The sequence below is a fragment of the Osmerus mordax genome, chromosome 12 (assembly GCF_038355195.1).
Source record: "Osmerus mordax isolate fOsmMor3 chromosome 12, fOsmMor3.pri, whole genome shotgun sequence".
NCBI classification, from domain to species: Eukaryota; Metazoa; Chordata; class Actinopteri; order Osmeriformes; family Osmeridae; genus Osmerus; species Osmerus mordax.
The window spans coordinates 7,864,807-7,879,674 of NC_090061.1; the positions used below are offsets into that span (position 1 = coordinate 7,864,807).

Below are 14,868 nucleotides of genomic sequence, written 5' to 3' on the forward strand. Positions count from 1 at the left end.
AAGGGATTTGGACAGACAGATAGGAAGACAGATAGGGGACTCAGATTAGCGCTTCCTGCATGCATATCTCATCTGTCTCTGTGGTAACAGATGGGCGGAGTCACATCTACCCCTGCTCCTATTGAACAACACCCTGCAATTGATGTACTCCTATAGTTGAGAAGTTATACAATTATGAATTGTGAACACTGCACCAAAGGAATATTATTTATCCATAGCACATCTTTACAGATAATGTAATCTCTAATTTACTCCTCTCTCTCTCCACTTCCCCTTCTTCCTCTCCTCACTTCAAATACATATTCAGATGTGCTTGACTAGTCTGAATAGAGGAGACTCTTTCGCTCACATCCCCCTCTTTCAACCGCTCCGTTGCCTCCTCTTGCTGTCCTCTCTTCTCTCTCCTTATTCTATCATCTGATCATACTAGTGGCTTCCATATATCCTTCACCTGGCTGACACTAAACATATTTGCAATTGCACCAGCCCTTTTTGCTTCTCCTATCTATTAGTATCCATCTTCTCTCTTTGTTTCTCACTGTCAGTGTTTCTCTTTCTTCTATTCACATGATTTTTAGTCCATGTGTTAGTTTCTTACCTCTTTGCTTCATCTTTCTCTCTCTCTCTCCTTTACTAACTCTCTCTCCCACCCTCTCATGTCTATGCCTTTGGCTTGTTTCCCTCATTGTACCCACGCATACAGTCCACCCACTTCAACTGGTCTGTCCAACTCCTGGTCTTGATAACTTGTGTGTGTGAGTGTTTGTATGGGTTAGTGTATGCGTAAGCATTTGCTTGTGTGCGTGTGTGTTTGTGTCTGTAGGCCAGAGTGTGGTTATTAAAGCTTCTGTCTTCATTAGGTCCTCCCCAGCTGGCCTTCATCTGTCTAAGGCCCCTGAGGGCATCCACTACAGCACCCAGACTCTGTCTCCCCATCCCCTCTCAGAGAACCCCTCCTTGGGGATCATTATCACCTCCACCTGCCTCCTTCCATCAATGCTGGAGCTGTCAAACTAGCCCTTGCTCCCACTATCCATCAAACCCAGACCTGTCCACCATCCTCAGGCACACACACATCCGCACACACACACACACGCACACACACACACACAACACACACAGGTAACTTCATAGACACACTCACACATTTCATACATACATTCATACAGACCCACTTACACTTAGCATCACAGCTTTTGAAATATGCTATACACACACAACACCTACATGAACATAAAAAAATGAAAAAGCAAATCATTGATGTGCATTCCCTTCTGGAAAATGAGTCATAGAAACATGGTTGAATATAGACCCACACTGTAAACTATCTAATTGCGCATCTCCAACTCAAATGCCTGAGACAGACTAGGAGTAAGACTGACCCCTGGTGGTGAACATGAGAACGATGAGGCAGTTCACTGCTTTTTTACCGCTGTTACACATGTCACCCTACCTAACACCTAAGACCATGTCTTTAGTATTATTTTACAAAGTATAATTCCTTTTCTTGGATAATCCCCACATCTGACCTGACAGGATCGGTAACAGCTGAGTAAAGGAATTCACCTATCTCAGTAACTTGGCTCCCAAGAACAGAGGAAAGGAAGGATTTATAAAATAATTCAAACAGTGCAAACAGTGCAGGGTCTGACTCAACCACTGAATCAAACAAGTGCATTAGGTTACTGTATGAGAAAACTAAAATAAATAGCATTCCAATTAAAGGTGTGATGTGTAATGGAGTGAAGGGGTGGGAGGTGTTTCTGCGGTGGAGCTTTAAAGGGAGCTCTAGAAATGACGGGAGAGCCACAGAACATTTTAGCAGCAACCATGCTGGTCCATCAGCAGGTTCTAAGAGACTAGTCAAGCAGAACCTGGCCCAGCCTTTACTGACTGGTTCTGCTTCGGTAGACACAGAAACTGCATGGAAACAGATGGTCGGACAGACAGACAGACAGACATTCACACAGACAAACAGGCACACTGGCAGGCAGCATCCAGACCGGCAGGCAGAGAGACAGGCAGAGAGACACACACACACAGGCATATCTAATTACAGATTGGTCTGACTAATGATGGAAAAGCCAATAGAGAGTTGAGTCGGTGTCGCGGACTGAAATGTTAGAAGAAGTGGGAGTGACAGGGCAGGTGGAACCCTGGTTCACTTTAGGTAAACCATGCTACCTGGAGGTCGCACAGCCCAACTAACAGGATATAGAAAGAGACAGTTCTATTTCTCTCACCTGACACTGGGGTTGAGGTACTGGAGATTAACTACTCGCCACACCGCAATCGATGTGTGTGTAGGTGTGTGCGCGTGCCTTTGTGTGTTTCTTTGTTCAATACATACTGTGATTAAACCGTGTGGATTGTCCATGTAGTATTAGTGTGTCCAGAAGGTGCGTATGTGTGTGCGGGCCACCCAACTCACGTAGTAAAGCTGGGTTGTACTTGGCTCCCAAGTAGTAAGAGTAGAGGTTGAACATTGCCGATCATGAAGGCCACGAAGACCATGATGAAGATGACCATGAACTTGAAGATGTCCTTCACCGTCCTCCCCAGCGAGATCTGCAGCGGGCCGAAGCTCTCGTTGGCAGGCAGGATGTAGGCGATCCGCGAGAAGCTTAGCACCACGGCGATGGCATACAGACCCTCGGAGATTATCTGAGGGTCCGACGGACGCCACTTGTTCCTGCTGGGGGGGGTGGGGGGGGGGTGCAGGGGATGAAGAGAGTGTTAGAGGGATATAGGGAGGCGAGTGAAAAAAAGAAACAAAAAAAACAAACATGAAAAGAGGCAGGGAACGAGAGGACGTGATGGAGTGTAAAGGGGGACAAGAGGGGGGAGACTTTGCACCTTCTGTATGGTATAGCTGGATTTGTTTAAACTGGCAGCACTTATTTAAGATTTACTCCTATATGTTGAATGTGTGCACCCTCCTGCCAAAGTAAATTCCTTGTCTGTGCAAACTTTCATGCCGATTAAAACCCTTTCTGATTCTGGTGGTGAGGGGAACTGTGCCGACTCTGTGAAACGACGAGGGCCGAGATGGAGGGAGAAGACAATGAAGAAAAAGAGGAAGAGGAAGGGGGGGGGGGGGGTGGAGGCTTGTAAACAAACTGGGACTATCGAAGAACAAATTAAGGATCTACCCCACCACCACCCCCACATCAACCCTGCCGCATAAGCTCGTCTTACTAAGACTTGTTTGGGGAAACAACACAGGGTTCTGAGGCGAGATGCGCACAGGGGCTTGCATGGCCGTGTCGGAGAGCTGGCTCTGTGGCTTTGTTTTCTATGGCTTTAACACTTCAAAGAGGTGAGAGGTAGCTGAGAACACACACAGGGCCACGCATACACCCACACACGCACAAAGACACACACACCCACAGTCAACGTTACTCCGATCCTGTGTGTGCTAGTATAGAAGGAAACGTGTGTATACGTCTGTGTGTTTAGCTGTGATGTTGTGTTCAAACTCAAAACAAAGCCTGTACGTGGCTTGGGTGTTGTACCGCCTTGAGTGGTGTGTGTGTTTGTGTGCAAGAGTGGGAATGTGTGTGTACATCTCGACAGCTGTAAACACAAACATGTCGTGGCAGAATCACACCACTAGATGACAGCACTGATAAGGATCATTTATTGTGACCCTGTCCTGAAGCTATGGTCCTGGCGTAGACAATGTTCACCTACAGTGCAGGATCTAAGGCCCTGCTCCAATACCGAGACTAGGTATTTTTCTATTCTTCTCCGAATTGTTCTGAGGTCTAGGAGGGTTTGGATATTAACAGGCTCCCTATTGGTTGGGGAAGGGCAATTCAATAATATTAGGAAATATGAGAAAGAATGAGGATATGATGCATTCAGAAAGTATAATAGAGCTTCCAACAGGAATAACCCAGAATTGTGACCCATGTGACTGGAGACCACTCACCGTAGGTGAAGTATGCAATCTCATCGGGTAATGAGGCGCTGCTGAGATCATCGGCAGTCACATGCAGGTCGACATAGAGCTGTGCCTTGGAGGCCTTGAGGAAGGCTATGAAGCGTGCCGTGAAGGACGCCACAAAGATGGACAGCATGCCGAAGTCCAGAAGGTTCCACAGGTGCATGATGTACTCTCTGGGACCGTCGGCCCAGATCTCCTTCACCTCCGACCAGATCATCCCTGAGGAGAACACATACTGTAAAGGCGCATCCAACAGAAAACTGCTGAAATCGGGACACTGTTCAGGGATACAAGGCACTCACCCATGCATTGTATGCAAGACACATACACATACATCAACACATACACGAACATTCACAAGTCTCCTCCAAATAGCCAAATCAGGCAGCAAATTGTTATTGAAATATTTTTCTAATCAGCATCATACCTTTCTCTCCCTCTCCCTCTCTCTGACTACATCCCTCCCTCTTTCTCTCGCACTCTCTGTCTCTCTATCTATCTTGCAATTACTGTTACGGTAGCATCAAAGAATGCCAGTTGAATGAGAATGACCCGCCTATCCCCCAGACAGAGCTGGCACACACCTCACAATGCCCGCCTGAAATTGCTTTGGGTGTCATTACAGGAACACACACGTACTAACAAACACACACACACAAATAATAACTATATATCAGGACATCTGGAGAGGAGCGAGAGTGTGCATGAGTGGGTAGAGATGAGCTGATGTATAAATGTCCGATTATCTCTCTCTTTCTTGCACTCTCTCTCCCTCTCTCTCCTTCTATCTTGCTCTTCTTCGTACATTACTGCGCTGTTCTCAAACCCACTCGCATTACTAAGACCCCAAACTAAGTAACTACACTAAGAACTAGCATTCCTCCTCACCCACGATTCTTTCCAAATGTACGTTCTTACCAAGCACCCACTTCATAATCAGCATCTCAGTCCATGAAAACTGGGTGGTCTTGACCCTGAACACCTGGCGAGGGTGGTCAGTGATGGTCTCGTTGGGCAGGTTCTTGACCCCATCGAAGCGGTCCGAGGCGTTGATGACCAGTAGGCCCAGGAAGATGGTGAAGGAGACGGCGTGGGCCACAAACTTCATGAAGGGGCTACGCAAGATCTGGCCCAGCTGAACACATACACACACATACACCCTCGCAAGTATGAGTTCGCCATAGGAACGAGGACATGCTGGTGTTAACACACACACACAGGGGCAGACGGGTTCACTCACACACACAATCACACACACACACACAGTTTTCTCATACTGTGAGAAATGAGAGTGTGCATCCACCCCAAACTCAGCAGTGGACCCCTAGACTGCTTTGATAGTGTCGCTGTGAGAAAGATGGACTCTAAGTGTCACTGCTGAGTTTGACTCTACCTCACTCAGACATAGACAGTAGGGAAGCAAATAATGTCTGTATGTCTATGCATGTGTACAGCTCACCCTTGAAGAATCACTTTGTCTATGTGTACGCAAACATGCACACACACACACAACTTACAAGGGCTAAAACATCTGATCTCGTGTGTGCTTGGAGTGTTTGGAGTGTTTGTCCAGTATGTGTACATGTGTGTGCCTAAGGGTACACAGCTGTGTGAATCCCATGATCTCTTTGATAGGAGACAGACAGAGACAGAGCTGGCTCCAGAGCCCTTCATACACACATCCATTTTCCACCCTGGCTGCAGTCCGGTCTGGGTGTGTGTATGTTGTGTATGTGTGTGTTTATCACAGTGTCCCCTGTTCCTTATACAAGGACATTCGTCAACACAGGTTATTTAGTCAGCCCCCTATCAACCAGCAAATAGATAAAGAGTGCCCCCCCTCACTCGCCCTCCAGACTCTCTCCACTAACAGGATCAGTGTGTATGCCTGATTTATCCTCTCGGGGCTTCCTGTGGTCAGGTGGGATGTTCACAGCTGCTCATTTCTCTCAGTTTCACTCTCTCTCCCTGAATCTCTTCCGTACAACCATATCGTATTTTGCATCATATCGTATCAAATTGAATCATGACGTGTCATATGGTATCATATCGTGTCATATCGTATCCATGTCCTTTCATGTTTTTTTACGATCCATTTCTGCAATCCCACAGATCTTAATCAGCTTGCATGAGGAGGAAGCTAGCCCCCTGTTATTCTCCCATTGGACCAAAAAACCTGATTATGGCCATCAGCATGAGCCACATGTTATCACCATCTCTGTTGCTCTCTCTGTACACCAGGGCTTCTCTCACATGTCGCCTCTAGAAAACATCTCCAGGCACAAACACACAGTATCACACTCACACACTCCAAACCTGTGTGTGTGTGGGGGGTTATTGTTAGGATGATTCTTCTTATCAGCAATGTATTATCTCCTGGAAGGAATAGATCCCATCACAAAGTAATTTTGAAAAGCATCTTGAGGGCATGTGTGTTTGTGTATTTGTGTGTTTGTTGTCTATGCTGTAGGGCATGATCCAGTAGCTGATGGTGATGTACAGTATGTGTGTGTATGTGTGTTTGTGGGTTACCTTGCTACAGGGCATAATCCAGTAGGAGATGGCGAGGAAGGGGAGGCCCACAGTGACCCCCAGCACGGTCCAGCACTTCACCCCCACAGACTGCTGCCTCAGACCAGACAGGTTCTCATACCAGATGGTCAGAAGCTGTTGCTGGCAGTTCGGATGGGCCACGAACTACACAGGAACAGGATGAAAGATGGTTAACCGGAACACACACTGACACACACACACACACACACACACACAGGCGCACACGCCCACAGACAGACACATGTATGGACGTGAAAGGATGAGTAACTTGACGTGTATGCCAATACTTGTGCGATCAAACACAAACACACACACTTGAGAAATGTGCAGTTCACACACACAGTGTGTTGCCTCCTAAACTTCAGCATACAGTGTACTGTAGATGATTCCGGTCTCTCGGAACTTTAGACAGTCATGAAGCACGAAGAGAGCTTCTCATCAAAAAATGGTTGATGTCTCCAGAGCCTTACTCCTGCCAGAGCATTGTATGAAAGGAAGGCAAAGAGTCCACAGACAGTAGCTGGATTTCTGTGATAAACTCAGAAGGGAACCATGTGTGTGCGTGTGTTTGTGTGTGTGTACATGTGTGATTTAAATTTGACCTGACCATTGTTTGAGAGACCTAATCTGATCTGTCTGTCTGTCTCTCTCTGTCTTTATCTCCCTCTCCCTCTCCCTCTCCCCTCTCCCCTCTCCCTCTCCCTCTCCCTCTCCCTCTCTCTCTCTCTCTCTCTCTCTCTCTCTCTCTCTCTCTCTCTCTCTCTCTCTCTCTCTCTCTCTCTCACTCACTCACTCACTCTCTCTCTCGCTATTTGTCTTGACACTTCCTTTTTCACAGCTCTGCTCCTATTATCTCTGTCCTCTTCTCTTCCTCCCATCCTCTTCTCCATCCCCTCTTCCTGCCTAGGCTACCAACTGACATATGCACACTCAAGCATGAGTACAAACACACACACACACACACACAAAATCGCTCATACACTTCCTGCATTGTTCAAACTGCAATCCCATCTCACGATCTGCACTGAACCCCGGCATGAACTATTGTGTGTGTGTGTGTGTGTGGACCTGTCTACATGTGTGCGTGTTTATACAAGTCATACCCCAGGGTCACACGTTCTCCAACCACCTGGTTACCAAGACAACACCCCCCTCTTCTCTTGCACCCTCCCTCTCTTCCTCTCTCTCTCCCTTTCTTTCCTCTTTCTCCCTCCCTCTTTCTACCCCTCCCTCTCTGTCCTGCTCTTTCTCCATCCCTCTCACTTTCCCTCTCTCTCTCCCTCCCTTTCTCTCTCTCTCTTTCTCCATCCCTCTCTCTTTCTCACTGTGAGTTTGCAGAATAATGATCCCAGCCAGTATCGGTCAAGGTCCCTGTGTGGGGATAAATCCCTGGCAGCTAAGACTGTGTGAGTACGTCATTAACTATAACAAATTGGCAAGAGCAATTTTGTGTCTCAGATGACTGTAAGGTATCATAGAATGTAAACAAAATGATGTGTCGTTTGGATTGTGTGTTTGTAGACCATATTTATCTGTATGTGTGGGGGTGGGAAAGCCTGTGTAAATATCAGGCTAGCCTCAGCTACTAGAGGGATCACCTCTAAATGTCACCCCCCCCCCTAACACACACTCACACACACTCAAACAAAAACTCAGACACACACATATATGCACGCACACACGCACACACACATTGAGTAACCCTGCTATCCAGCTTTGTGGTACTGGCTGTGGTTGGTTTGTTTTCTCACCTTCTTGACCTCGTATTTGATGGCCAGTTTGACCCGACTGAGACAGGGCCGGCTGTGGTCATTTAGTGGCTCCTGGTCTACGTCTCCGTTCAAGATGGCCTCCACTTCCTCCGTGTCCCTGCACAGGTCCAGCACACCGACCACAAAGTCCTTACACTGCATGGACAACTTCCTGTAGTCGTTCTGCAGAGGGGGAGAAGTGAGAGGGAGAGAGAGAGAGAGAGAGAGAGAGAGAGAGAGAGAGAGAGAGAGAGAGAGAGAGAGAGAGAGAGAGAGAGAGAGAGAGAGAGAGAGAGAGAGAGAGAGAGAGAGAGGAAAGAGAATGAGACATACAGAAGAAGAGAGAGAAAAGAATAGAAGTAGAATAGAATAGAAATAGAAGAGAAAGAGAATCTGTGTTAGTAAATATCATATTAATAAATATTAGCAGGGGAGAAGGTAGTTCTATTGCAATAAGGAGGGGCATGAGGGACAGAGGAGGGGTGGAGCTGAGAGGATGGGGGAGAAGGGGGGAGAAGGTAGATTGGGAGGGAGTGCGAGTAGGGGAAGAGAGAGAGATAGGGGGACGAGAGGTGTAAAGGGGAGGTTGTGTATTGGCTTCATTACGAGAATCACTGGAAGCTCAGGTGCAGGACAGGAGCCAATTTCACAGCTCTCAGCTTTGATAACATGTTCCCTCCTTTCTTTACTCATCCATTATACCTCTATCTTTCTCATCACTCTCTCTCTTGTCCATGCCAACCTTCTCTCCCATTCCACTCTGTACAGTAGTTATCCATCAATCCCTCTCTCCTCACCTCCTTTCCTCTTCATCCATTTCTGTTCTGTCTCTGTGAACCCACATCTATCCACTTCCTTTCTCAACCTCATCCATTTCTCCTCTCTCCCTTTTCCTTCCTTCCTTCCTTCCTTCCTTCCTTCCTTCCTTCCTTCCTTCCTTCCTTCCTTCCTTCCTTCCTTCCTTCCTTCCTTCCTGTCATATCTCAGTCCATGCCTCCCTCCTTCCATTTCAACCCCAGTCCTTTCTCTTCCATTTATTCCACCCATCCATTTCTCCTCTCCCTCCCCCCCAAGGGCAGACTTTGGGCTTGGATCAGCGCAGTGTTGAAAGAGAAGGCTTCATTGAGTATTCATAGGAAGGTCCTGTCCTGAGTGGTGGTTTCTGAGCAGTGATGACACGCCCTCTGTGAAACTTTCCTCTCGCTCCCTGGTGTGTTTTTTTTATTAGGGTTTGTTTTAAGACTTGCCAGGGGCCTTTCCGCTGTATAATCTTGATATTGTACCTATTAAAAAGTGTATTTTCCACCTCTCTCTCTTATTCTGTCTCTTGCATACTCTCTCACTGTTCCTTTCTCACTCCTTCTCTCTCTCTCTCTCTCTCTCTCTCTCTCTTTCTGTGTCTCTCTATGTCCCACCCTCTCTCCCTCTCTCCTTCTCTCCCCCCGCCCCGCTCCTGGAATCTCCCTCACTGTTTCTCTTCCTCCCCCCCCTCTCCTAAACATGACATCACATGTCTCCTCATCTGCCATCCCTGAAGGATTCCCAGACTCATGGCTCCCCAGATTCCTCTGTCATCGTGAGTTCCTTTGAGGGAGGAATTCTCATTCCTGTTCTGAGATATTTAGCCCTCCAGAAGAACCCATTCGGTAATGAGGTTCTTGAAGAGCGAGCACTCTCAGTTGGGTTCCTTCCCATGGGCATCACAGATAATGACCAAGTTCTAATTGCTTGAAATTCCCCCGCAAAATAGACGGGGCACTGAAAGATGGAGAAAGAAGGAGGACAACTGAAAAAGAAAGAAGGAGAGGGATGAGTACTTGAGGTATTATTTTGTAACATTACAAAATGATGCCTTCAAATCTCCCTATTGAAAGCATTTCTACTTTGAAACAATGAAAGTATTTCCATCCATAAGCCACTCATAGGCACCCCATTATAAGCACACATGATGTGGCATGGACAAGATGCTTGTGGTCATAAGATTGCCAGTCAAAGTAGAGAGTATGTTCTGAATGTGGCAAGAGAAAGAAAGAGAGAGATAGACAGATAGGTAGGAAAAGAAATAGAGAGGAAAAGCGAACAGTAGGTACCAGACGAAACACAGTGAGATATACAGAGGGATAAGTGAGAGAGAGATGGAGAGAGGGATGTATGGAGAAAGGAAGAGGTGGAGAGGGGGTGATGTGGAGAGAGGAAGAGAGGGTGATATGTGGAGAGAGGAAGAGATGGAGAGAGAAACGTCAAGGGATGGCTGTTCCTCTGATGGTTCCTTTCCAACTCTGCTGACAACAGGCACAGGTGCTTCTCACCAACCAATTACACACCTCTGAGCCTCTGTGCGGTGGTGTGTGTTTACACACACCACTGTCTTATCAGTGTGTGCTTATGTGTGCATGCGTGTTCACATCCATGACAGTTTTCACTCTTGTGTGTCCTATTTCTGATAATGTGTGTATCTGAGTGTGTGTGTTGTTATATTAATGTGGGCATTAGTATCTCCATGGGTCTGTGCTAGGTCACCAATCAATTTCCATAGCAACAAACACAGTCCTACACAGAGACAGAGAAGGAGGGTGTGTTTTTGGCAGTAGGGTATTGATGTGATCTATACATGAGTGTGTGTGTTTTTGTGTGTGTTTTTGTGTGTTTATACTGGACAGATAACATCAATCATGATACCATGTCCTGCCTTACTCAGGGTGGGGAGGGCTGCACATACCACACACTGAATGATGAATGGATATCAAAAAGACATCACATAGTGTGTGTGTGTACATGTGTGTGTGTGTGTAAAGGGTGTCTCTGTCTTGTCAAGACCCCAGTCCTCGAATAACTTATCGGAGACAAATCTAACAGCCGAATCAGTCGGATATCTATGCTGTCACATGAATGGACGTTCCACTCACAAAAAAGGTAACCTAAGCAGCTCTTGGCATCCAATCAAAATATCCAGTGTTAAAATGCAATGTCACTCTGTCCACATCTCCCACGGCAACTGGGGTAGACCGTGCACATAGCAACTGTGCAAACATTGCCAAGGACAACCGTATTCGAGTCATCCGCAATGATGATTATAATAATAGCCACCAGCATCTGAAGTGACATCATATACAACGCTGTCACAATGACATGTGGGACCCCAACTGGTCCTTCAATCATAGTCTTCATATACAGACGGAAATCGAGAGAGGGGTGAAGGGAGGGTGAAAGACAAGTGGAGGGAAAGAGAGAGACATAGGCTTGGGTGGAAGGGGAGAGAGAGAGAAACAGAGAGAAACAGAGAGAGAGAGAGAGAGAGAGAGAGCGAGAGAGAGAGAGAGCGAGAGAGAGCGAGAGAGAGAGAGAGAGAGAGAGAGAGAGGGATGGATGGAGAGAGGTGGTGGTGATAATGAGAGGATAATGAATTAGATGGGGTCTAAAGAAACTCAGTCCCTCAGGTAGGCCTTTCTCATTAACACATCTGGGGATGTGCACAAACACACACACACACATACATACACACACTTAAGAAAGAAACACACCATCAAAAACATATCAAACTACCTCCACTGTCCTCAGTGTCACATTATTCTGAACCTCTACTTAACTGCTCCCACTACCCCCAACTCCCCCCCCCCCCACACACCTTAAACTCTGTCTCGATGTTGGCCAGCCTGGCCAGCTCGTTGCTCATCTCCAGGGCCGTGAGCACGGGGTCCTCGCTGGACAGCGACAGGTAGGCGGCGCTCGCCAGGCCCTTGTAGGCGTTCATCCTGGAGCGCGAGTGGCAGAACGTGTCCCGCCGCTGCTTCTCGCAGCACTCGGTGCACTTGCAGAAGTAGTCGTGCGGCCTCTCGATGCGGGCGCCCTTGGTCAGCAGGATGTGGACGATCTCGTACTCCTGGCAGTGCGCCGCCAGGATGACGGGGGTCACGTCGTGCGAGAAGCGCGTGCCGTCCTCGTCGTAGGCGTAGAAGTCGTCGTCGCGGAGCTCCTGCTCCAGGGGGCTCAGCGTGAGCCGCAGGCCGCCGCTGAACGCCGGGTGGCCCAATATGGCCTCCACGATGCGCACGTAACCCTTGGAGATGGCCAACAGCAGGGCGTCGCCCACTCGGGCCAGCCCCTCCTTCTTGAGCAGCAGCTCGGTGACCTCCAGGTGCTCGTTTCCCACCGCCAGCTGCAGTGCATTCTGGCCCATGTAGTCCACGCAGTTGAAGTTGAGGGTCTCGGACTCGTCGAGCATCTTGCGGACCACGGGGATGTTGCCGTACTCGGCGGCGTCCAGGAAGCGCTCCTCCTCCGGCGTCAGGGCCGAGCCGCGCTCGTTGAACATGTAGGCGGGGCCTCGCACGGCCTGGCGACGCCCCTTTTCACGCAGAGTCGTGTGGCGGCGGTGCATGGCTTCAATGCTGGCAGAGAGAGAGATAGAGAAAGCGAGCGAGGTACCAAGAGAACGAGAGAGTAAGCGACAGAGACAGAGGAAAGAAGGGAAAGATGATGCAAGGAGAACGGAGGGAGACGAGGGAGAGAAAAGAAGAGAGACAGAACAAGACATGTTAGACTGACTAGCACATAAGACTGCACTGAGTGATCTGTGCCCATCAGGTCAATGCAGAGCCTACAAACTCAAAAAAAACTACACAACCGTCACGGTCACATCAAACGCCCGTGAGTGGCATTGTGAGGGTCAAATTGCATATGGAACAACACAAAGCCTTACTTCCCTGGCAGCTGAATAGCCTCATGCAACTCTTCCCATTCCAGAAAGGGAGACGGAACACAAAAGAAAAAGAAAGAGAGAGGGAGGGATGGCTGGTGGAAGACAAACCAAGACAGGGGAAGTGGAAGGAAGTCGGGGAGGAGAAGAAAGGAGAGATGGCGTTGATAAATTAGTCCATCTGCCGTTGTGCAGTTGAAGAGAGACCAGAGAAAAGCAAGGCAGGAGGCATGCTGCTCATCTTTCAATACTGTCCTGTGTATGTGGGCCACAGCTGAGGATGTGGGTGCCATGGAGGGCCATTCGTGTTGTATGAGGTTGATGTGTGTGAGTGTGTGTACAGTATGTCTGTCTGAGAGGACTGTGTGTGTATTAGTTAGGGAGAGAGAGAGAAATATGTATACGTAGAGAGAGAGAGAGAGAGAGAGAGAGAGAGAGAGAGAGAGAGAGATACAGCAGAGGTAGTTTTGGGGTCTCCCGTGACTATCCCATCCACTGAAGATGAGTAGTTGAGTCTGTGTGCATGTATTGGTATGTGTGCGTGTGCATGTCTGTGTGTATGTGTGTGTTTGGGTGGGTGTAAACCTGTGTGTTTGTGTTGGGCATCAATGTTTCTTTCACAACTGAGAAAACATAGGTGCGTGTGTGGTTGCTGGATGTAAGGGATGTACTGTACATGAGTATTGATTTCACAGAGCACACATTTCTAGACAATGTGTAAGCATGTGTTGCACTGGAAAGGCTTTTAAATATTACATAATTAGCAACTTAACATTATCCAAATGTTTCATGTTCTGTTAATTACTGGTAAATCTCGTCAATCAAACCAAGAGAAATACCCAGAAGAGCTTTCAGCAAGTAGAACTTCAAGGTTTCTCAAAAGAATCTGTAGTTTTATATCCATCTTGTCTTGTATCTGCTTTAACTGGGTATTGGAATGACACTTTAAATAGATGAGCATGTCTGTCTACCTGTGATAACTTTATAGTGAGTTAATGAACCTCCTCCCGCTCTTTCTCTCCCTCTCAATCCATCTGTCTCTGTCGTTCATCCTCTTATCCCTGATTCAGATTTGAAATAGAATTTACCAGCATCATTAGTGGTGGCATCCCACTGGAATTATAATCAGCAAGTGGAGGGAGAGAGAGCTAAGGAGAGGAGTGAGAAAAAGTGAGGAAGAGAGCGAGAAAGAGATAGAGAGACACCCAGGACAATGGGCTGGCAAAAAGAGAGAAACAGGGCTCTCTGTGGCGAACCACATTCAGAGAGCGAGAGAGGAGACAAGTGAGAGAAAGCAGAGAGGAGGTGTAAAGAGCATGGGAGGTGAAGAGGAGGGAGGTGTAAAGAGCATGGGAAGGTTAGCACGGAGTGGCATGGTTTCCTGGCCTTCTCCATCCCTCTCTCTCTCACGTATTTTTCTCTCTCGCTTAACCCTTCCTTTCTACAACATGTCTGTAAATACGTAATATGTGTATCCCCTCTTACCTCTCCAATTCTGTATCACTCTCTTGCTCTCTCTCTCTCTTTCTCTGTCTACTCTCTCTCTCTCTCTCTCTCTCTCTCTCTCACAAACACACACACAAACCACACTCATGGGTCTTTCAGATACTCAGATCCCAGGAAGCCATTTAGGTAGCCATTTAGACCAGTTAACTGCTGCATGTATGATCTCTCATTGCTGGTCTGGTTACTTTCACTTACTCAGGCTGTCTCTGCACACACCCATCAACAAAATGCACACACATACACATACTGTTTCTCGGACAGGAAACAAGACATAGTACCAAAAAGCCAGGAGGCCAAATGAGGTAGAGTGTATGTTTTTAAATGAGTAAACAGTAATGTATACACACACAACATGTTAAGAGGCACACACACACACACACACACATGTTAACTTTTTCATATTCACACACACA

At 47.5% G+C, this 14,868-nt stretch overlaps 1 protein-coding gene across 1 annotated transcript in view; it reads right to left on the bottom strand.

Annotated features, from left to right (window-relative positions):
- Positions 1 to 12,631, bottom strand: part of LOC136954093 (short transient receptor potential channel 7-like) — an 18,437-nt gene extending 5,806 nt beyond the window's left edge. The window contains 7 exon segments of the mRNA XM_067247630.1: positions 2,428 to 2,486; positions 2,488 to 2,692; positions 3,931 to 4,168; positions 4,868 to 5,084; positions 6,482 to 6,646; positions 8,254 to 8,436; positions 11,879 to 12,631. Coding sequence (XP_067103731.1) covers positions 2,428 to 2,486; positions 2,488 to 2,692; positions 3,931 to 4,168; positions 4,868 to 5,084; positions 6,482 to 6,646; positions 8,254 to 8,436; positions 11,879 to 12,631 — 1,820 coding nt within the window.
- Between the last annotated feature and the right edge of the window lie 2,237 nt (positions 12,632 to 14,868).